Source organism: Musca domestica, unplaced genomic scaffold, assembly GCF_030504385.1.
Source record: "Musca domestica strain aabys unplaced genomic scaffold, Musca_domestica.polishedcontigs.V.1.1 13, whole genome shotgun sequence".
Classification (NCBI taxonomy): domain Eukaryota; kingdom Metazoa; phylum Arthropoda; class Insecta; order Diptera; family Muscidae; genus Musca; species Musca domestica.
Genome location: NW_026712172.1, coordinates 13747089 through 13772886, shown reverse-complemented (window position 1 = coordinate 13772886; position 25798 = coordinate 13747089). Strand labels below are relative to the sequence as shown.

General features: G+C 35.5%; 1 protein-coding gene across 1 annotated transcript in view; it reads left to right on the top strand.

Moving 5' to 3' along the window:
- Nucleotides 1-536: 536 nt before the first annotated feature.
- LOC101889685 (uncharacterized) overlaps nt 537-25798 on the top strand; it is a 123252-nt gene continuing 97990 nt past the window's right edge. Inside the window, exon 1 of the mRNA XM_059118639.1 lies at nt 537-859. Coding sequence (XP_058974622.1) covers nt 675-859 — 185 coding nt within the window. The 5' untranslated portion in view covers nt 537-674. The remainder of the gene's footprint in view (nt 860-25798) is intronic.

The window sequence follows — 25798 nt, the reverse complement described above, 5'->3', positions numbered from 1 at the left end:
TAAAGATTATGCCACAAGGGTACATTTTGTTATTATGGATTTCTAATGTTCCGTTACAAAATCAAGACTCAAGTTTGTTCCTTTTTGTGACAGATAGAAGTCCTTGTTTTACATGAAATAATAATTTGTATCCTTTCATTATCCTATCCCTTTTTTGCGGAAGAAAAACTTGACCCAAATGAAGACTAGATTTTTGTCTTTATTAATTTCTTAATAACAAAATCTGTTCAGCTACCTTTTACAGAAAAATGTTCGGAAGCAGGACAAAAGGATCAACTGACGTCACTGGGATAAAGGTCATGGTTCCACACACATTTTTAATTAATTGTTGTTCTTTTCTCTGCTTTTGTTTCTTTGCAGGCAAATTGCAGTTTAACATCTTCCCCCCTTCAACAGGAAGTTGAAAGTTTTGTGATTAACACGTAAAAGCACTCAAGGGAAGGATATAAATTTGTATAAAAAGAAGACAAAAAAAGGCAGCAAAGGCAAATCCTGATCGAAAATCTTGCTGATAAAAAACCAACACTTCGTTTGCCTGCAAGTGCTTCTGCTATCGCAAATCGCCTTTCAAATACATCAATCATCATTGTTGGTCGCCTAAGTACTGTAAATCTTCAACAAATTATTCTTTTGTCCCGTTCGAGCCACGAAGGCAGAAGCATCCCATCGCCAACATGACTGAGAATAAAGATAAACTTGGTGACAAGGACAAAGAGAAGAAGGACGAAGTCGAATTGTCGAAAGACCATGCCAAGGATAAGGATCACCAAACGCAGGCAGTAACAAAGGATTCGCATCACACCAACCAGTTGCACCCACCACCGACACTGGGTGCCCAACAACAGCCCTCGGCAGACCGGTAAGTCTTTTCTTCCTCCCCCCGAATAAATATTTCCTTTGTACAGCTCTCTCTGTATTTACCTTTCTTGCCTGCCAAAGAAAGGCAAACGTTCAACGAGACGAACGAAAGAACCAACGAATGACTGAAGCAAGCTGTATAAAATGAAAGTAAATTAATGTCTGCACGAAGCGAATGATTTACAGTTCTTTAAGCGGAGCATTATCAGGAACTTAGTTGGGAAGCAACAGCACAGTGTTTGGAGAATGTAAAAAATTAAAATAGAAAATTAAGATGCATGAAAGGATTTCCGTTCTAACATAAAATAACGTTTACATACACATTGTTATTCGGATTAACGCTGACAAATGTGACCACTCACAATAAATTTGGCTTTAAACAAGTAAAAAAGCAGTAAGTTCGACCTGGTTGAACTTTGAATAACCTCCACCATATGGAAATTTTCAAAAAAATTAAATTTGTTAAAAACTTAAAAATACCGAAGCCGTTATAGCCGTAGCCGTTATATTGGGGTTTATACGAAGACGTGGATCTACATAGGTAATTTTTGTCAAATACGAAATTTTACATAGTTCCAGTGAATAACGTCGCTAAAATCATCAAAATACCGAATATGGGGGCTATATGAAGACCTGGACCTGCCTAGGCAATTTTCTGCCACAGGCTGTAGAATCCATGACGAACTTCAAATACAAAGTTTTAAACAATTCCGGTGAATAATGTCGCTAAAATCATCAAAATATCGAATATCATGAGATACCGTTTAATGGGGGCTATACGAAGGCCTGTGAACCTGTTCTAGGTTGTCGTATCCGTTACGAACTTCAAATACCAAATTTGAAACAATTCCGATAAATAATGTCACTAAGATCATCAAAATACCGAATATCGGGAGGTACCGTTATATCGAGGCTTATACGAAGGCGTGGACCTGAACAGAAAATTTTCTGTCATAGGATGTAATATCCATTACGAACTTCAAATACCAAATTTGAAACAATTCCGGTACATAATGTCACTAAAATCATCAAAGTACCGAATATCTGGAGGTGCCTTTATGTGGGGCCTATACGAAGACCTGAGCCTACATAGACAATTTTCTTTTATAGGCTGTAGTATTCATTACGAACTTCAAATACCAAATTTGAAACAATTTCGGTGAATAATGTGGCTAAAATCGTCAAAATACCGAATATCAGGAGGTACCGTTACATCTGGGTTAAATGAAGAACTGGGCCTGCATAGACAATTTTCTGTCAAAGGCTGTAATATCCACTAAGAACTTGAAATACCTAATTTGAACAATTCCGGTGAAAAATGTCTCTAAAATCATCAAAATACCGAGTATCGGGAGGAACCGTTATATCGGGGCCTATACGAAGACCTGGGCCTGCATAGACAATTTTCTGTCGTAGGCTGTAGTATACATTACGAACTTCAAATACCAAATTTTCAATAATTCCGGTAAATAATGTCGCTAAAATCATCAAAATACCGAATATCGGGAGGTACCGTTATGTGCGGCCTATACGAAGGCGTAGCCCAGCACAGACAATTTTCTGTCATAGGCTTTAATTTCCATTACGAACTTCAAATACTAAATTTGAAACGATTCCGGTATATAATGTCGCTAAAATTATCAAAATACCGAATATCAGGAGATACTGATATGTGGGGGCTATACGAAGACATGGACCTGCACAGACAATTTTCTGTCGTGGAATGTAGTATCCATTACGAACTTCAAATACCAAATTTGAAACAATTCCGGTGAATAATACCGCAAAAATCGTCAAAATACCGAATATTGGAAGGTAGTGATATATGGTGGCTATACGAAGACGTGGGCCTGCATACGCAATTTTTTGTCATAGGCTGTAATATCCATTACGAATTTAAAATACAAAATTTGAAACATTTCTGGAGAATAATACCGCTAAAATCGTCAAAATACCGAATATAGGGAGGTACTGATATGTGGGGCCTATACGAAGACCTGGGCACGCAAAGATAATTTTCTGTCCTATGCTCTACTATCCATTACGAACTTTAAATACGAAATTTGAAACGATTCCGTTGAATAATGTCGCTAAAATTATCTAAATATCGAATATAGGGAGGTACTCATATATCGGGGCTATACGAAAACCTGGGCCTGCATAGACAATTTTCTGTCATAGGCTGTAATATTCATTAAGAACTTCAAATGCCAAATTTGAAACAATTCCGCTGAATAATGCCGTAAAAATCATCAAAATACCGAATATCAGGAGATACCGTTATGTGGGGGCTATACGAAGACATGGACCTGCACAGACAATTTTCTGTCGTAGAATGTAGTATCCATTACGAACTTCAAATACCAAATTTAAAACAATTCCGCTAAATAATACCGCTAAAATCATCAAAATGCCGAATATCGGGAGGTACCGTTACATCGGGTCTATATGAAGACCTGGGCATGCATAAACAATTTTATCTCATAGGCTGTAGTATCCACTAAGAACTTGAAATACCTAATTTGAAACAATTCCGGTGAATAATGTCGCTAAAATCACCAAAATACCGAAAATCGGGAGGTACCGTTATATGGGGGCTATATGAAAAAGTGGACCTGCCCAGACAATTCTCTCTCATAGGCTGTAGTTCCCATTACGAATTTCAAATACCAAATTTGAAACAATTCCGGAGAATAATGTCACTAAAATCATCAAAGTACCGAATATCTGGAGGTACCGTTATGTGGGGCCTATACGAAAACCTGAGCCTATATAGACAATTTTCTTTCATAGGCTGTAGTATTCATTACGAACTTCAAATACCAAATTTGAAACAATTCAGGTGAACAATGTCCACCGTGCACCGTTTTTTGTGAGCTATATGATATCGTGGACCCATATGGGCATTTGTTTTCCGGGAGTAAAGTGCTTAGAAAGAACTTCTAGTATGGAGAATGCTATTAAAAAATGTGATAAAATCGTAAAAATACCGAATATTGGGGGACCTTTGTATGGGGGATATACGATATCGTGGACCTACATAGACAATACTCTTCCAGGGTGTAAGGTAGTCAGAAGGAACTCCTTTGGTAAATTTTCAGTCAATTTCATTGAAAAATTTGGCTATAATCATCAAAATACCGAACATCGGGAAACCGTTATACGGGGGCTATACGATATCGTGGACTGATATAGCCCATCTTAAAACTTGACCTGCCTGCAGGCAAAAGACTGATCTGTGCGAAATTTTGGCTTCCTATCGTTAGTTGTTTTAACTCTAGCGTTTAAATTTCTAGTATTTTGAAGTTTTTATACAATTTTTAACTGATTTTATTTTTCAGAGATATTCCAAACTCGTCGCAAATGGTGGAGTGTGTTCAAAGTCCGCCCCGACTGAACTTACAGATTTTTATACACTCAGCTATATGGCTAGAGAGGGTATATATTATTTGATATGGTTAAAACATGCCTAGTCGAAATAACCGTTTTAGACCCTAGGTCTCTTTGGACCAAATCGGTTTCAGGAGAATTTGAGTCGATCTAGCGATGTCCGTCCGTATGGGGTTTGGCTGGTGGTTCTCACGATAAGTCTCGAAGGAAGCACACGATTTGGTCCATACTTTGTACATCGAAATATTTTTGTCAAACTGAGATCGAGTTGGGAGATGGGCAATATCGTTCCACTCCTTCTGGTACCTCCCCCATAAAAGGTCGATATTAAAAAAAAACATATTTTCTGCACAGAAAGAGAAACGATGATTCTATTTTGATCCACTTTTGCAAATCCTAATATTTGCGTCAGTGCTAGATCAGGTGCGAAAATTGACAATATCGGTCCACTCCATCAAGTATCTCCCCCACAAAGGGTCAACATTTTGAATAATTACAACTCTCATAAAACTTGATGTAAAAGTCCGATTGTCTTCAAATTTCACGCATCCCAATATTTTTGTTTACCCAATGGAATGGATGGAATAGATTGGTCCACTCCTTCTGGTACCTCCCCCACAATAGGTCGAAATTCAAAAAAACATATTTTCTGCACAGAAAGAGAAACGATGATCCAATTTTGATCCACTTTTGCAAATCCTCATATTTGCCTCAGTGCTAAGTCAGGTGAGAAAATGGACAATATAGGTCCGCTCCGTTAAGTACCTCACCCACAAAGGGTCAACATTTTGAATAATTTAACTCTAATACAAAGTGTAAGATGTAAGTGTCCGGTTCTCTTCAAATTACACACATCACAGTATTTTTTATTAACACAAGGTCTGGTGTGAAGATAGATCGGACAATTTCTTTTGCTACCTGCCCCATATACAGGGTGAGATAAAAAAAAAACTGCACAAAAGACAAACGACATAATTTTTACATCCTTGTTTTTAATTTTATTAAATCAAAGCAAAAATGTCAGAAATAACATCAAGTTTAGATTTGTTCGAATCGGTCACCTTTGGCACGAATTATGGCCTTCAAACGGCCAATGAAACCGTCACACGTTGCTCGAACGTTACTCTGCGGTATTTTGGCCCATTCCCGGCGAAGCGCTTGCTTGAGGTGTTCGACACTTTGGTATTTTTTTTTTTTTTGGTTACAAACTACTGGACAATGAATTTTTCTCATCGGAGAACCCCAAATTCGGCAGTTCACCACTTTCGGCCAAGCGAAGCAACTCTTTTGTTCTTTTGAGTCTATTTTCTTTCTGTTGTGGTGTAAGTTCTTGCACTTATTGGAATTTCAATAGTTGCAGTGTTTTCATCTCAACCTGTATAAGTCATAATGGGTTCTAGCTAGTGTGGTGGAACATTGTATGTATAGGTCCACGATTCGGTATAGCCGCCATACAAGGTTACACCCCGATATTCGGTATTTTCAGGATTTTTTCATGGATTTGTCTATTAATTGGTATTTGTAGGGTAAAATGGGTTCTAGCTTGTATGGCGAAACATTGTATGTATAGGTCCACGTTTTTGTATAGCCCCATATAACGTTAACTCCCAATATTCGATATTTTGATGATTTTTGCCACATTTTTCACGGATTTGTCTAAAAATCGTTATTTTTAGTTCATAATGGATTTTAGCCCATTGGCAGAACATTGAATATTTAGTTTCAAGTTTTCCTATAGCGCACACATAACGATACCCACCGATATTCGGTATTTTGATAATCCTAGTCACATTTATCCACATAATTGTGTCAAGTTTGGTATTTTCGATAGATGACAATACTTGAAGTATACAATTGTCTATAGAGGTTCCCGTTTTGGTATGGCCCCATATAAGCGCCTCACTCACTTTATGGTTTTTTGATAAGCTTAACTTCGTTATGCAAACGTTCTTACTGGTATATGAAGTTTAAAGTGAAACACTCTTGAATACCTAGGTTTCGGAAAGAGCCACCAATCCTCATCAGTTCCCTTGTTTTTTGTCTGGGATTATTTTTTTTTATTTTGAAAATAACTTCTATGACAAAAAACTCTTTTACGCAAGTGAACATTACCCCCTGGTAAACATTACCATTGTTCTCCACTAATAAACAACAAAGTGCTATGGTATCCCGAACAAATAAGCCAACACTGTTCTAAAAATATTTTCTTTACCTTAGGGTGGAGGGTATTAAAAGTTCGGCCTAGCCCAGCATGATGTTTTTTACTCGTTTTGACATATTTCGGTAGACCGGCCAACAAACCGACAACGCCACTCAAAGACAAAAACTAATCGCTTTCTTTATTTTAACGAATATAGATTGCTACAAAATTTGAAATCCGAATCCCAGGCGGGCTCATAGTGACATACTTTTATTTAGTTTAATTTAATTACTGCGAAGGAGCCTCTACTTTTTAATTTATTATTATTGCCCAAAAATACGTTAAAAATGTTAGTCGACTTTACGCTAAAAAATAATAAATTGATTGGATCGATAGATCGAGAATTTGCCTTTTCAATGTTAGAATTTTGCTCCCGACTAAGTTTGACGTTCGTATAAACGTGTGAACAATGTCTAATACTCGTTTTATATAAAATACTATTTTACACAATTCCCAAACACTGTGCTACGAAACTCCTCTCCAGTTCTACATACTCGCATATATATAAACAAATGTATATAATTGAATATTTAAACCGAAATGCATAAGAACGAAAGCTACTCTGGAGTCTAATGCTGTAAATAATGAATGATGATTTTTGATAAGATTTTTTATTTTTTTTTTTTTTTTTTGTTATTTTACTGGCATGACAGGCTGCGAGTCGGACTGCCTGGAAAATAAACTGCTATTTATGTACAATTCATTGGAAATTTTAATATATTTTGGAATGTAAGCCTGGGCGGAATGTGTCTGTGACAAAGCATATTTATTTATGGTATTAAAATTGAAACTCTGAATATAAAAAGTAAATGAAATTTGTGGAAGGGACAAAAGTATGAAGAAAATAATATATAAATTTGGTTGTATATGTTTGTTTACATGTATGTGTGAGGGAATTTGGGAAGGGCTTTCCTAAAAACAATTTTTATAGGGGACATAGACACAATCCATGAAGTCTGTGATCAGATTTATTTTTAATGAAGTATGAAAATATATATATATATATATATATATATATATATATATATATATATATATATATATATATATATATACATATATATACATATATCGGAAAATCGAAAAGGATCAAGTTACTCCCAATCTATCTATCTAATATATAAAAAATAATGCGATACTAAAAAACAGCTTCATTAAAATATATATTACGGATATGTAAATTATATTAATATATAAATTATATATTATATAACATTGGAAAATATACACATGTCCAAGGACGTGGAGCATCATTACTGCATATCTTATGTTGTGTTTCTTCTTTTCAGAACTTTGTAATTAATTTGTAGAACGTTACAATTCGTATTCATAACATAATTTTATTCCCCTCTGCTTATTTTCATTTAACTCAATTAATTATTCATTAGTGAAATATAACAATTTGTATTTGTAACCAATCATCCTCGTCAGGTTGTACTAAATACGTGTGTGTTTGTGTTAATTAAAGCGCACACAATTATATATTTCAACCGCAAACTGTATTAAATATGTCGGTCATTTAATGTACTTTTTGGGTCGAATGACCACAATGGAATAGTTGGAATAGTTGAGTTGATTTAAATTTGAAATAATGAATTTCATGTAATATGATGTGTTACAAAAATATATAATTAAAAATGTGAGAGCTTAATACCATGTTCACATGGTGCGTGATTTTCGCTCTATTCGATGTTCGATCCTTTAGCGCGTTCAGATACAGAATGTTATTCGGATTAGCCCACATTATAAGGATTTAATACGGATTTTTTCAACCAGATTTACAAAATATATCTTCTCACACCCCGGATTTATTTGAAATCCGGTGCAGAATCTACATACAGGGTTGCCCATATTCGACGGACCAATGACTCTTTGGGCCCATTCCAATCGACGAGGCTTGTCCGCAGGCAACATTCTTTGCGTCAATTGAATTTTGTACGGGAACAAATGCAAATCAATGCGAATAATCTGTTGTAAAGTGGACCGAGCCATGCCCAACTACTGAGAACGGCGTTTTTGGGGACCTCTCAACACTGGCTCGTACGGCAGCGATATTCTCGGCCGATCGCCTTGGTCGACTTTTATATGGCCTCTTCGGATTAGAAAGAGCCTTACCAGTCGAAACTTTTTCGTATAAACGCTCAATGGTGTTCTTAGAAGGCGCACTTCTCACATTTTTTTCACAATTGACTTCTTCTGTTGAATGTAAATTTCAACTATTTCAGAGCGCTCGCGTGGCGTGTATTGGTTCATGGTAAAGATCTGCTTGGACTGACGCTTCAAACGCGGTATGTCATTAAGCGATGTGACATCTCTGTCAAAAGTTATGGCGTTGCCAGATGGGCCCGTCGAATATGGGCAACCCTGTACTAACGGGAAGCATCACTAGGTACAGCAGTAGTATTGTGGGTTTTCGATGACAATTCTTGTTTTAGACTGCGAACTTCAGAAAGTAACTTTAGGAGTAAATTATACACCATATTTAGCGATTCGAAACCTGTTTCGTTTGTAGAAGCTACCAATTCTAAATCATTAGGTATTAAGTGGATTGAGCAGTTAGATTGTTCCTACAGTATCTCCAAGGAAAACTCGTACACTTAGCAAACAATTTTCTTTCATGCATTATGTGATTGTTATCAAATTCATTTCCAGAAGAAGCTCAGTGTATAGGGTACTAGAACTAGCCGTAGAAAGCAAAGCTTACCGTTTTTATTTTTTTTTTAACAAAATAATGACATTTATTCTAATGGGAAGACAACGAAGACAAACCACATAAATCGCTAAGTGAGATATCTAAGTTAGTAATAGCAGCCGATGTACAGTTCAGTACATCATAAAACCGTTCAAAACAGATGAATGTGTAGAAAATAAGTCAAAATCGGCAAATAATAATATATTTACCATGAGTGATGAGAAGTATATTTTACGGCAGATCAATAGGATCTATTTATAAGTGCACCGAAGCTCGCAAAAATTTAAAAAAATTAAAACAATAAGATATATATTGCATAAGTCGAATTACAATGGAAGAAGAGCTAGACATAAACCTCTAATCAGCAAGCGAAATCAAGAAGTAAGATTGCGATGTGCCAAGGAGCACATACTAAAAGATTTTTCATTTTGGAAGAATGTGCTGTTCGCGGACGAAAGCAAATTCAAACTTTTTTGTTCAAATGGCAGGCCTTATGTATGGAGAAAGGCAAATGAAGCACTCCTTGTCAAATGGTAATGGTGTGGGTGTATTACATTTTATTGAGGGTTGGATCAGACTATGTACCTTAATATTTTGAAAGAAAGTTTGGCACTCTGTAAGGAAAAGCTCGGCCTTGGCGGAGATTATTCTTATTCTTTATAAAGACAATAATCTATCCGTTACTAACTTCAAATATAAAATTTGAAAATACCGAATATTAGGGGGTACCGTTATATGGGGGCTATACGAAAACGTGGACCTACATGGCCCATTTTCAATACCAAAACTCATAATATACTTTTGAGTAAAATTTTATCAACCTTCTTTAATTCGTTGGGAAGTTAGAGTGATTTCCACAGACGGGCAGAGGGGCGGACATCGCTAAATCGACATAGAATTTTATGCTGATCAAGAATATATATACTTTGTGGGGTCTAAAATGTATATTTCAAGGTGTTACAAACGGAATGACAAACATTTTGACCAGGGACATTTGCCCAATATTTACGAACTTCGTCATGCTCTTAGTTGTTGTGGTTCATTTTGCAGCTAAATATAACTCAATGGTCTTCCAAAATGCTAGAATTCTTCCCTGTCCCTAACTCTCTTCCCAGGTGATTGGCTTCAATTGTGTGATCAGGATTTCTTTTTGTTTTTAGTTCATTTGAACTCCTAAATATTTTGAGATCGTCTCCAAAAGCAAGAGGTCCCCCTTTTTTTTGTTTTTAGTTCATTTGAACTCTTAAATATTTTGAGATCATCTCCAAAAGCAAGAGGCTCCTCTGTATCTCCAAATTTAGACTGATCTATATGATATTCTTGTCGACGATATTTGGCTATATTCGTCAACGAAATCAGCATAAAAAGCCAGAAGTTCGCCTTTTGTGTATTTTGGATATCGCCTGTAAATAATGTTGGTATTTTTTTCACACAAAAGTAGTGGTTCATTCTACCCGCTGTCCTAAGGTCTAACTTCATGCGAGATTTCGAGTCCGTTGGGTTCTATTTGTGGCCTTTATAACGGCTGCAAAATCAGGAACATTTTTAGTTGTTGGTCTATTTCAACCCCTTAATATAATGCTGACATCTTTGAAAATAATGGTCTTAGCCTTTCTCAGCCTAACCCTACCCATGTGAAAATTTTCGTGAGGATCAGACGATAATTGCGATCTGTTTATAATAATCCCAACCTGTATTGTAAGGTAAAAAAATATTACAAAATATACACTTCAATATTATAAGTCAAATTAAGAAAATCGCATACGATAAAAAATATGGAAAAATAAAAAAATGTCACAAAATACTACCAAATCCATATTAACATAATTTCTGGCATCTTTTTATGCGATTTTTTATGCCAAGAGGGCATTCTGAATTGATAAAATTTGTGAAAATCGGTGTAGCCATTATTGAGATATAAGCATTGTAGCTAACATCCCTTTCCTTTGTATATACACATTGTATATATTTCGCTATACATACACCTGATAAATATTAACTAAATGTCAGAATTGACCTGTTCGTCTATTTGTGATTTCGCCGGGATTTAAAATATTCGCGGTTTAATGGAAAATTTGACTTTTATTTAACACCAATATTATGGTCTATTTCACCCACTAAATATTACCCGATGACCATCAAAATTGGAAGGCTTCTGCCCAGCCCTAAGTTCTAGCCCCATGCTAACTTCCGCTTTGATTGGTCTATAATTGTGACCTGTAGAGCAACTGCAAAGTCACGAAATTTTTCAGTTTTTGATCCATTTCAACCCCTAAATATTATGCGATCATCTCCAGCCCCACCTCCATTCTAAATTTCGTGAAGATCGGGCCATAGTTGCGACCTGTAGAGTGATTACAAATTAACATGGACAGACGGACATACATAGCTAGATCGACTCAGCTCGGCGAGATAGGAAGATATATATTTCCTATGTGGGAAACCAATATTTCGTGGTGTTACATAATTTTTGGCCCAATCAAACTTATAATACCCCCAACACATAGTGTTGTAGGGTATAATTATACACAAGAAGAATTGAAGTAATTTATATTTAATTATAGTCAAAAACATAGGAAGTTAATGATATCTCTCTTGAACGGAATGTTCAACTACATTCCAGAAAAAAGATCGTTTCAGAGAAAACAAAAATTCTAATGACATGCAGTTAGTTAAGGTATATCAGTTATTGAAATGATTTGCTTTAAATGACCCGATCCCAACTTTATTCCTGCAATAAAACTTTGCAGCCCTTAACAATGCAAAATGAAAATTGGGATTTTTAACAATTTATAAATACATATGCAACAATAATCGTATCAACTGTATACTCTTTTGCATCATTTAAGTTTAAAATATTTCAAAATATTATAGGATGTTTATTGCTCTAATTATATGTTGAGCCTGAAAGTATGCACCAATAGAAGCAAACACATATGGGATTTTATGTTAAATAACACATGCTGCTTTATGACAATTCGATTTTGCTTCCCATTAGTTGGCTGTGGCTTGGAAATAACTGATGTGGAAACATTTGACTACTGTTGGAGTTTAATGATGTTATACCCAAAAGTAGGCAGCCGAAATCTATACACAGAGATTTTTGTTTTTGCATGTATAATTTAGTAGTTCTATTAAGTAGCGCAGTGAAAGCACGTGTATTTAAATTGGGTTTTGCAGTTTGTTTCACTTATGAGTGATATTGGGAATTAATTTGTATACCAACATTTAAAGCCTAAAAATAGGCAATAAACCACCAAAAGATGGTGGCCTATTAAGGTTTACAATTCCGCAAAAATATTCTCAGAAATCCCATAAAGTTAATAAATTTAAAGGCTCCAAATTTTGAAGAGCGTCAGATGGTATGCTATATATAAATATGACATATTTATAGTAAGACACAGGGTGAGATGAAAAACCTGCAACCAACTTAAGACTGCTATCCTTTCTTAGCCACTCGTCAAACAGCTGCTATATTTATTACAGTGACAGCTCATTATATTATTTACAAACGTACAAAAGCATTTTGGTGTGAATTTTCCAGAAAAAATGTTATTCCTGATGGAATTCAAGGGTGATAGTGTGATTTCTTTATATAGTAAAGAAGCGACTTGATCGAAACCCGCGTCGCAGTGGCCGAAAAATGGCTTGTGAGCTGAACATATCGCAATATTTTGTTCGGCAAATAATGAAAACTGAGCTCAGGGTAAAGCAATTGGAATTCCAAAAAGTGCAAGAACTTACAACGCAACAGAAAGAAAATAGACTTAAAAGACCTAAGAAGTTGCTTCGCTTGGCCGAAGGTGATGAACTGCCGAATTCGGGATTCTCCGATAAGAAAACATTCGTTGCCCAGCAGTTTGTAAACAAACAAAATGTTGGTGTTTACTTGCGAAAGAGGTCAGCTGAAAATGTGCACCTTCGGTTGGCCACCAGAACTTAAGCGCCGGCCATGGTGATGGTGTGGGCCGCCATAAAAGCCGATGTTCGCTCTCCGCCCGCATTAATCGACCGTGGCATCAGAAAAAATGCCGAATATTATGGCGAAAATATTCTGGAGGGTGCGCAAATAGTTTAGCCGCAGACCTTGGACATTCCAACACGTCTCAGCACCATTGCACTTAGTACGCGCCATCCAAGAATGGTTGCAAAATGAGGTTCCTCGCATCATTTCCAGCGCACAATGGCCACCAAAATCTCTGGATACCAATCCGTTGGACTATTGTGTCTGGATTATTTTGGAAAGCAAGGTTGGCACTAAAAAATACCAAAGTGTCGATCACCTCAAGCAAGCGTTTCGCAGGGAATGGGCCAAAATACCGCAGGGCAACATTCGGGCAGCGTGTGACGGTTCAGTCATTGGCCGTTTAAAAGCCATAATTCGTGCCAAAGATGACCAATTCGAACAAATCTAAACTTATTCTGAAATTTAATGCTATTTCCGATATTTTTAGCTTTGATTCAATAAAATGTAAAAAATTGTAAAAATTATGGCTGCTAACTTTGTTGCAGTTGTTTTATCTCATTCTATATATCATTTCCGCAAGAGATCTTGTGTTACCAAAAATAATTTTATGTCTGAAATTTGAATGAAGGTGGATCAGTGAGCGTTTATTTTTTCTAAATCTTGAACCCTATGTGGGGTACGCACCCGAAGAAATGGTCCGAACTTTGCCATCTTTATAACAGATATTGTATTAATGGAAATATTGCAATGTACCAAGTCTTAATGGAATCGGATATTAATTTCATGGATATTCAAAATTTTGAACATTTGTGGGGAAGGTACCTGAAAAAATGATCCGATTCCTCTTATCTTCACAACAGATCTTGGGTTATTAAAAATATTGTGATGTGTGAAGCTTATTTCGGATTTTTTTAATAGTTTTGGTTGTTCAAAACTTTGGACCTTTATGGAGGAGGTACTCGAAGGAATGCTCCGATCTCTTCCATCTTTATAACAGATCTTGTGCTGATAGAAATATTGAAATGTGCCAAGTCTGTATGGAATCGGATGTCAATTTTGCGTCTTTTGAGCTACATGGATATTGAAAATGTTGACCCTTTTGTGGGTACCAGAAGAGGTGGACCGATGTATTACGTCTTCACGCCAGACCTTGGGTTAGTAAAAATATTGTGATGTGTGTAATTTGAAGACAAACGGACTCTTACATCACATTTCATAATAATTATAATTATTCAATAATTTGACCCTTTCTGGGAGTGGTACTTGATGGGTTGAACCGATATCGTCCATTTGCACACCTGACCTAGCACTGATGCAAATATTAGGATTTGCAAATTTGGAGCAAAATCGGATTATCCTTTCTCTTTCTGTGCAGTAAAATATTTCTATTTAAATTTCGACACGTTGTGGGGGAGGTACCAAAAGGAGAGGACCAAAAGCACATCTCCGAACCCAATTTAAGTTTGATACTAATATTATGATATACCAAGTTTGGACAAAATCTAATAATCGGATTGTGTGCACCAGCCAGAGAGACGAACGGACATCGTTAGATCGACTCCAAGTGTCCTAAAACGGATTTGGTTCCAAGAGACCTAGGTTCTAAAAACCGTTATTTCGATGAGGCAGGTTTTGGTCGTATCAAATGATATATATACCCATTTGGCCATATGGCTGAGGGTATAAAAACACTCCAATGACTCTAACATTCTGAGTAAACTAGCCTTTATCAAACAAAAAAAAAAAAACTTTTGCCATTAATTTTTTATCTCAAATCATTAAAAAATTAAAATGGGAAAACAGTTGCCTAAAAATAGGCAATAAAATGGTTATATTTTTACTTTACTCAATTTCTGTAATGGTGGCCATATTCATTATTTATAAACATTTAATATTTAATTTATCTAAACTTTTCCGGATATTTTAGGGCAATTTATCCTCTTAAATATTTAAAGAATTGCCAATTTTGTTTTCGCTGAATTGTTAAATTCAAGTTTAACCGGCTTCTAAACTCACGTCAAATACCCTAAAAATACCCAATCAAATTTGTATTGCTTTTATTTTATCAAACTTAAATTTTTTGTTTAAGCTTTTTGTTTTTCATGTTCATATTTGAACACACCCTAAATGTGTGCTTTGCTTTGTGTAAAAAATATTTTGATTTTTCCAAACACGTTCAAAACTCTGGTCATGTGTAAACACTTACAACCACGCAATTTCATTACAAATTCATCAGCGATTCAACATCAGTGCTAATTTTAATTTTTGGTACATTTAAAAATAGAAGAAGGGATAAAATCTTGACACAATGTAAAAATTGAGTAGGTGTTGCGAGTTGCACGAAGGCGTAGGATAAAAATATTAAAGTGAAAAGAGATGGAATTTTAGTACGGGTGTACGGGTATCGGGAAAATTAGTAAAATTTAAGAAGTATCATCGAAAAAAGGTTTCTTCCCAGTAGAGACAAATCCCATATAGAGTCAGAATTTCAATTTTTTTGACCCCACTTCTACGAATATGGCAACGACACATCGTGGCGACTCATTATTAAGTTTGGTTTATGTATTGAAAAATATCCCTATTCAGTATGCAAAATTTCCATTATTCATATCAACACAATACACTCAGCCTTAAAGTAGGCAATAATGAAGTTTTTGAAATGCAGTGGCAAACATATGTCATAAAATTTTACACAAAATTTTTAATCATGGCTATAAATTCATATTACAATTTCCATCCACACCCCCTCTTAAAAATATGCCATAATTACTGCAACTACTTGTTCAGCCTTAAAATATGCCACACTGAATGAGCTTTTACAAATTGTGGTAATTATGCAATTAATTTCACAGCTCCCAGACGAAAGTGAATTTGTGTCGAAAAATAATTGGGAAATAATTGAAAAGCCTTAAAGTAGGCAACAGGAAAGGCAGTAAAAATAATATGAATGACTACTTACATGACTTATTTAAGCTAGTTTACATATAATCTTAGAGCCACTCTTAAAGTGAATTCTCCCCAATTTATTGTTATACCCTCCCCCAACATAGTGTGGTGGGTATATGAGCTTCATCATTAAATTTCTAACTCATCGAAAAAATACTAATACAAAGTATATACAGGGTGAGATAAAAAAAAATCTGTAACAAAGTCAAACGACATAATTTTTACTTTCTTTTTAAATTTCATTGAATGGAAAATATTGGAAATAGTATCAAATTTTAGAATACATTTAGATTTGTTCGAATTGGTCCCCTTTGGCACGAATTATGGCCTTCAAACGGCCAATAAAACCGTCGCACGCTGCCGAATGTTGCTTTGCGGTATTTTGTCCCATTTCCTGCGAAGCGCTTGCTTGAAGTGATCGATACTTTGGTAATTTTTAGTGCCAACCTTGCTTTCCAAAATACTCCAGACACAGTAGTTAAACAGATTCCAACGGCATTCGGAGATTTTGGTGGCTATTATGCGCTGGAAATGAAGCGAGGAACCTCATTTTTTAACCATGATGAGTACTGTTGGAATGTCCAAGGTCTGCGGCCAAAATGTTTGAGTGCCCAAGGCTTTAATACACTCTCCAGAATATTTTTTTCGCAATAATATTCAGAATTTATTCTGATGCCACGGTTGATTAATACGAGCGGAGAGCGACCATCGGCTGTTTTGGCGGCCCACACCATCACCGTGACCAGTGCTTGAGTTTTGGTGGCCAACGCTTGAATTCCATCACGAATAGATTTTTTCTAGAAAATCCTCAACAAAATGCTCTTGTACGCTTGTAAACAATATAATGAGCTGTCACTGGAGTAATTTTAACAGCTGTCGGACGAGTGGCATAGAAATGACAGCTGTCTGAAATTGGTTGCAGTTTTTTCATCTCACCCTGTATATATTCTTGATCAGCGTAAAATTCTAAGACGATTTTCGCCCTGTCCGTCTGTTGTAATCACGCTAGAGTCAGAACGAATTACGATAGGGAGCTAAAGTTTTGTTCAGATCAGACTTTTGTGTGCAGGCAGATCAAGTTCGATGATGGGCTATATCGGTCCACGATATCGTATATGCCCCGTATAACGGTGCCTCCCGATATTCGGCGTTTGGATTATTTTAGTTACATTTTTCAATGGAATCTGAAATTCTTCACAAGGAGTTTTTCGTGAGTACTTTACCCCCTGGAAGAGGTTTGTCTGTTTAGGTTCACGATATCGTATATCCCCCATATAACGGTACCTCCTGATATTCGGTATTTTCATGATTTTAGCCACATTTTTGGCCGGAACTGTTTCAACTTTCCTTTTTAAAGTTTGAATTCCGTAATGAGTACTACAACCTATAATAGAAAATTTTCTATGCAGGTCGACGCCTCCGTATAGGACATATATACATTATTATCCGAAATTGTTAAAAATGTTATGATATTAGTTACATTATTTAACGGAATTAGTTCAAATTTCCTATTTTAAGTTCGAAATCGATACTAGAGCCTATGAAAAAAATTACTTATGCAGGTCCACGTCTTCATGTATCCCCCACATAATGGTTTTCATTTACGTGTTTTTTTTACCCTTTTTTTAAGTTATTCAAGATCCTTCAAAATGGTAGGGGTGTTAAAAGTTCGGCCCGGCCTAACTTTTCTGCATTTTCCTTATTTTATACCCTCCACCATACTATGGATGGTATATTAATTTTGTCATTCCGTTTGTAACTCCTCGAAAGACCCAACAAAGTATATATATTCTTGATCAGCGTAGAATTCTAACTCGATTTAGCGATGTCGGTCTGTCTGTTGCAATCAATCTATCTTTCGAACGAATTGAGATAGGAGGCTAAAATTTTGCACACATGCTTATTTTCCAGTAGTTAAGTTCGTAAATGGGCCATGTAGGTCCACGTTTGTAGGTCCACGTCATTTAGACCCCTATAACGGCTATATTCGGTATTTTTAAAATTTTAACAAAACTTTTTAAAGATTTTATTTTTTGAAAATTTCCAAGTTGTTTCCAAATGGTAGAGGGTATTCAAAGTTCGGAAGTTCGGTTCGCATTACAGTATTAATATATTTATAGTATAAGAAAATTATACATATAGTGTAGTATTATATGACATAAAGTTTATATGGTCTAACGGATCTTGAAGATTAAAAATCGTAGTAAGCACGCAAAAGTATATTCTGAAAAGTCAATACATATATATTGTACCAACCCACTTCCAGTCACAAAACACACTTTATTTCTATCGAAATAAGTTAATAAATTTATTAATATTTCACTCTTTTTTAAACTCCCAAAAATTACATTAAATTCAGCTGATTGTCACGACTACACTACAGGGCCAAGGAAGCATACACGCCGATGCCAAGTGTTGGCATGATACAAATCATCTAGCCTCTAACAAATATGTTTCTAATTCAACTGTTTTTGAATAGAGAGTTATGCCTTGAAATAGGCTTCATATTGTTCATAATAACATTATTTTTGTTTATTATGGGCTTAAAAAAACATATTTAAAATCTCTCACATTTCGGTCAAATATTCACCACAATTTAACAATATGATATTACCTAAAATATTTAACGTTCGGAATCAAAGTTTTCCATTATTCAATGAATGAATTCTGGAAAATTTTTTGTTACAATTTTTATATTTATACTTCATGAATTATTGATTTCAAGGTTGGCAGCATAAACGACCAGCCAGCCAGCCAACGAACCAACGTCATTCGTAGCGTTGAAAAGGAACTCAACAAAACCACATTCACATACACACTCTGCCTGAAAATATGCATTGCCTTTAAACCCTTTTTTATTTAAAAAATGAAATGTGGTCACAACAATTTCATTACAGAATTCGAAGTGACAAGTTAATGTGGAAGAACATTTTATTTTTGTCAGGAAAAACTTGCTTGTCTAGTCATAGGATTTAAAGTGAAAAATTATTTATAGACAACTTTTAGAAGAATTTTAGAGAGTCATAAATGGAGTAATTTTTTTACATATTATTTTAAACAATTTTGTAGCACACTTTCTAGCGCTCCTAAAATTTGAAGAAAAAAATATACGCTTATAATATAATTTTATTAAAAATATATACATTTTTAATTTAAACAAGTAAAAAAGCTGTAAGTTCGGCCGGCCTGAACTTTGAATACCCTCCACCATTTGGAACGAATTTTGCAATTAAAAAAATAAAATCCGTTAAAAATTCTGTTAAAATCTTAAAAATACCGAATGTAGCCGTGGACCTAAAATCATCAAAATACCTAACATAGGGAGGTACTAATATAATGGGGGCTATACGAACAAGCGACATCGCTAAATCGACATAGGATTTTATGGTGCTCAAAAATATATATACTTTGTGGGGCCTAAAATGTATATTTCGAGGTGTTACAAACGGAATGACAAACTTCATTCGCCGGAAATTATGACCAAAGTGAAGGAAAATTAATATACCCTTCTCTTGGTGGTGATTCAGGATGGCTTGAGCGTATGTTACACGCAATTGGCGGTCAGCAGCTAACAGCTATTGCACCATTTGGACTTTGTACGGAAACATCTTCAAATCTCGTACTAAAATTCGCTGTAAAGACCATAGATTGATGTATGTTTGCGTGGCACTTCGTCTGGTCGATGTCGACGGCGCTTCCATGACATCCTCGGCTACAGTATCAATATTCTGTACAGAAAGGATACTCCGGGGCCTTCCACGCCTGGCAGCATCTTTAGTTGTGTCAGTCTCTTCGAGGCGAGCTGCTAAACGTCGCAGTTTTTTACCAGCAGGTGTTGGACGGCCAAGATATCTTCAACGAAACTCACGTTGTGCTAAAGTTACCGACCGATTATTGGTCAAATATTTCAATGTTACGCTTTGTGGAGCAGTGTAGCGTAACAGTGTTTAATAACGTGTATTTCGTATGTGTCTACTACAAACATGTCAAAGCAGAACTGACGTTAAGGGTCAATCGTAAAATGTGCAGCATTTTCTGGTAGGAGGATTGCTATGCACCACCTTGTATAACCTGGATTTTTCCTGTCTCTAAATTCTTCGTCCCAGGATGCACACAAGCAACCACAAGGCCCCGAGTGAAGCGGCTGCGGACTTAGGTTTAGATGCAGCTCATTAAACTCAAGAAGGCCTGTCAAAGACTAGAAGTGTATAATGCGTTCTTCAAAACCGATTGATGCCTTTTTAATTATACCCTCCATCTTTGAAAGGAGGGTATATTAACTCAGTCTACCGTTTGTAACACCTTGAAATATACATTTTTCTTGATCAGCATGAAATTCTATGTCCGTCAGTCTATCCGTCTGTGGAGATCACTCTTTCTTCCAACCGAAATGAAGTAGGTTGATAAAATTTTACTCAAATGTATATTTTGTCTGCAGGACTTTTGGTATTGAAAATGGGCCATGTAGGTCCACGTTTTGGTATAGCCCCCATATAATGGTACCTCCAGATTTTAGCTACATTATTCACCGGAATTGTTTCAAATTTGGTATTTTAAGTTCGTAATGGGTACTACAGTCTACGGCAAAAAATTGTCAGTGCAGGTCCACGTTTTCGTATAGCCCCCATATAACGGTATCTTCCTATATTCGGTATTTTGATGATCTCAGCTACATTTTTCACCAGAATTCTTTCAAATTGGGTATTTGAAGTTCGTAATGGATACTACAGACTATGACAGAAAATTGTCTGTGCAGCTCCACGTCTTCTTATATCCCCAATATAACGGTTTTCATTTAAGTGGTAGTTTTCGGAATTTTTTTTTTTTTGAAGATTTTCAAGTTCCTTCCAAATGGTGGAGGGTATTAAAAGCTTGACCCGGCCGAACCTAGCTGCTTTCTTTTATGCTTTTATGTGATTTTGAATACCAGATTCTTCAATAGTCTATTTTGTTTCATATTAACTATTTTTTCATATTTCCACAAATTTTCATTTAGGTATTTTTATTGTGAAATCAAATTTCAAAGCCAAAAATTTAATAAAAATCCTACCTCAAAATATGAGAAAACGAAATTGTTTATTGAAACGAATTTCGAGAATTTGCAATAATTTTCGGGTTGAATTTCATTAAATTTTCCCAAATTCACCCAACACTTTTTGCTGCACTAACATAGGAAGCCTAAAAGTATGCCACACAAAATTTCCAAGAATTAACATAACACATATTGCAAAGCAATAAATGTCCATGGGATACTGATCACTGCAATAAATTTCTTAAAACCAAACAAATAAGAAAACTAATCAATTTATGGCTTTACAAATCAATTAAAAGGCAATCAAATGGCCAAAAATAAATCCATTTGGGGTTATTTTTAAATGTCTCAATTGACAGCAAAAATTTTCGAATAACTGCCGTTTGAACAGTCGAACTACACGTGTCATAGACATTCACCTTATGTTCTTCTGTTGACAGCTAATGCCCTGAGTTATGCTATCAATTTCATTCGGAGGAAATAATCCTTAAATTATACTAAAGTAAATGTGTGTATTTACCCGCATAGGTTGAAGAGCAATGTGGGTACGTGTGTATGTATGTGTGATAACACGTGCCATATCAACTACTTGAAATACTCCTTTCTCTTAAAACAACAACGAAAGCAAAATAACAACAACAATAACATGAAATAGCAACACAACTACATACATTTCGTCGGAAGTCTATTTTGAACTTCAGCCATTTCATTTCTCGATTTTCTTTGTCTGCTTCCCACCCAGAATTGTTTATTTGTTGACGCATTTGCTTGGCTATAAATTCCTCAAAAAGGATTATTTTAAGACTTCTTTAAAAAAGCTTTATTAGATACTGCAAATTTGTGAGGGAGTTACGAAGCGTGCTTCAGTGTGATTAGTATCTGATTCTTTTCCGTAAAGTAAGTTGTTGTTTTTTTTCTTTTAACTTCAAAATTTTACAACGGAGGTTGTTCTCACTGACTGGCAAAATGCCCAAGAGACAGCATAAAATAATATTTTCTTATTAAGACGCCTGAACATATGCTCTAAATTGAAACGTGTTCATCGTGTAATCCTTGCGAGACACATGAAAACGTACGTTTTTCGCAATAATTTGATGCGGCACGTTTTTGGATTATTTTAACATGTGGTTGGCATGGGTGGGAATTGGGTTCTAAATTAACATATCAGAAATTGAAATACCAAAGGGGTATCACAGGGCATAAACATGCGCATAGTTCTTGTCATTTATTCTAATAAAGCCAGTATTGGATCATTAGGTAAATGGAGTAATATATGCAGTAATATTTCAACGTCTTTACAACCATGGTACAAGGAAGACAAGGTAGGCTAACTTTGAAAAAATTGCAAGTATAGAGTACTGCCTGTTTGGCTTGTAATGTCAGAATTACTATCAAAATATAAAAAAAAAACAACTTAAAAACCAGTAAGTTCGGCCGGGAGGAACTTTGAATACCCTCCACCATTGGAACGAATTTTTAAATTTTCAAAAATTAAATCCTTAAAAAAATTTTGTTAAAATTTTAAAAATACCGAATATAGCCGTTATATTGGGGTGTATACGACGTGGACCTACATATGCATTGTTTGTCATAAGCCATTACCATATTCAAAATTGAAACTTGAATTAAACGGTAAATAATGTAGCTAGAACCATTAAAATACCGAATATCGGGAGATACCGTTATATGGGGGCTATACGAAGACGTGGACCTGTATAGACAATTTTAACTCACAGACTGTAGTACCCATTACGAAATGGAAATACTAAATTTAAAACAATTCCGGTGAATAATGTCCCTAAAATCATGAAAATACCGAAAATAGAGAGGTACTATTTTATGGGGTCTATACGAAGACGTGGATCTGCACAGACAATTCCCTTTCGTAGGTTGTAGTATCCATTACGAACTTCTAATACCAAATTTGAAACAATTCCGCTGAATAATGTCGCTTAAATAACCAAAATATCGAAAAAAGGGAGGTACTATTATATGTGGGCTATACCAAAACGTAGAACTACGTGGCCCATTTTTAATACCAAAAGTCCTACAGACATAGTATACATTTAAGTAAAATTTTATGATCTTACTTCATATCGTTCGGAAGCTAGAGTGATTTCCACAGACATGTAGAAGGACAGACATCGCTAAATCCACATAGAAGTTTATGCTGATCAAAAATATGCAGGGTGAAATGAAAAAACTGCAACCATCTTCAGACTGCTGTCATTTCTAAGCCAATCGCCCAGCTTCTGTTAAAATTATTCCAGTGACAGCTCATTATATTGTTTACAAGCGTACAAAAGCATTTTGGTGAGAATTTTCCAGAAAACAAGTTATTCGTAATGGAATTCAAGCGTGATAGTGTGGTTTCTTCATATTTGGCTGCACAAGTGGCTATCGTTAGAGCACTCCAAATTTGATAGAGGATAATTTTGTACTTGACGACACCTTTATAAAATGATACTTCGTTGGAGATTTTTGCTCAAACTCATACAAAGTATGCCTATAACACTAAAATATATTTTCTGCCTTTGAGAAATTACTTAGTCTCTTGACGTCGGCTAAGACCTATCATAGATTTCTATGACAATTAGTTTTGTAGAATATTTTGATTTGCTACGATCCCTTTAAAGGGGAGTTTTTAATCATATTTTTAAACAAGTAAGTAAAGGCTATAACCGTGTGGGGCTGACCATGTGATACCCTACAACACTACAATATATTGGAAGCCCCCTTATGTCCAAATCCATCCTGGAAGATTTCACTTTTGAAATTATGTCATGGAGCACCGCCCAGATATTGCCCTTAGTATTTTTACTAGGGGCATTTACCCAGTATTTACGCATTCCGTCGTGCTGTTAGTTGTTGTGGTCCATTTTGCAGCTTAATATAATCCAATTGTCATTGAAAATACTAGAATTCTTCTCTGTTCTTAAATCACTTCTCTGGCGTGTCGATTGGCTTCAATTATGTGATTGAGAATTTTTTTCTGTTTTTGGTTCATTTGAACCTCTAAATATCTTGCGATCACCTCCAAAAGCAAAAGGTCCCTCTATAGAATCATCTATATGATTTGATTGTCTACGATATTTGGCTAGATTCCTCACGAAATCAGCATAAAAAAGCCAGAAGTTCGCCTTTTGTGTATTTCGGATATCGCCTGTAGGTAATGCTGGTATTTTTTCACAAAAGGTAGTGGTCCATTCTATCCGCTGTCCTAAACTCTAACTTCGTGCGAGATTTCGTGTCTTTTGGTTTCTATTTGTGACCTTTATAACGGCTGCAAAATCAGGAGCATTATTAGTGGTTGGTTCATTTTAACCCCTAAATATATTGCGGACATCTTTGAAAACAACAGGCCTAAACCTTCTGAGACTACCCCTACCCTTGTGAAAATTTTTGTGAGGATGAGACGATAATAGTAATCTGTATACAATAACCCCAACCTGTGTTGTAAGGTGAAAAAATATTACAAAATATACACTTCAGTATTATAAGTCAAATTGAAAAAATCGCATGCGATAAAAATATGAAAAAATAGAAAAAAATCAGAAAATACTACAAAATCTATATTAACATCACTATTGGCATCTTTTTATGAAATTTTTTCGATTTTTTTAGATTTTATTCTCTTATGCCAAGAGGCCATTCTGAATTGACAAAATTTGTCAAAATCGGTCCAGCCAAAATCGGTCCAGCATTCCAGCTAACATCCCCTTCCTTTATATATTCGCTATATGTAACCGATAAATTTACTTTTGGCATCTACGCAACGGTCAGAATGTACCTTTTCGCCTATTTGTAATTTCGCCGGGATTAAAAATATTCGCGGTTTAATGGAAAATTTGACATTTATTTAACACAAATGTTATGGTATATTTTCCTATTTAAATATTACCCGATGACCATCAAAATTGGAAGGCTTCTGCCCAGCCCCAAGATCTTGTCCCATGGTAACTTCCGATTGGTCTATAATTGCGACCTCTAGAGCAACTGCAAAATCAGGCATTTCAACCCCTAAATATTATGCGATCATCTCATAAAGCAATAGGTTTCTATTCTGGTTCTAGCCCCACCTCCATTCTAAATTTCGTGAAGATCGGGTCATAATTGCGACCTGCAGAGTGATTACAAATTAACATGGACGGACGGACAGACGGTCGGACATACATAGCTATATCGACTCAGCTCAGCTAGATGGGAAGATCCATATATACTTTCCTATGTTGGAAACCAATATTTCGAGGTGTTACATAATTTTTGGCCCAAACTTATAATACCCCAACACATAGTGTTGTAGGCTATAAAAAGGACCAAAAAGTCCCCTTTGTTGACTCGCTTGAGGGTTCTAATTTTCAACCAAAATATTCCTCGCATTTTTATCAGCAATATTGCCGAAGACACTATATGCCTTAAAATCTACGGATTACGAGGAATCCTAGTCGGAAAATTTCCAATAGTGATGAAGAGGGGGGAACTTTTCGATGTAAAATTTAAAAACTCTCTGTTTATTGGCTCTACTTTCATAATCGCTCGATTTTTTAATAAGTAATTATTCTTTGTGTTGCACAGTGCAGATTATGAAAGTAGAGCTACTATACCATACTTTATTACGCTATGCTATAACAGATTTCTTTTATGTTAAATTGTTTTTTAAAGGTATATTGAAAAAATTCCCTTTCCACACGTGTCTCACATAATTCATAAACT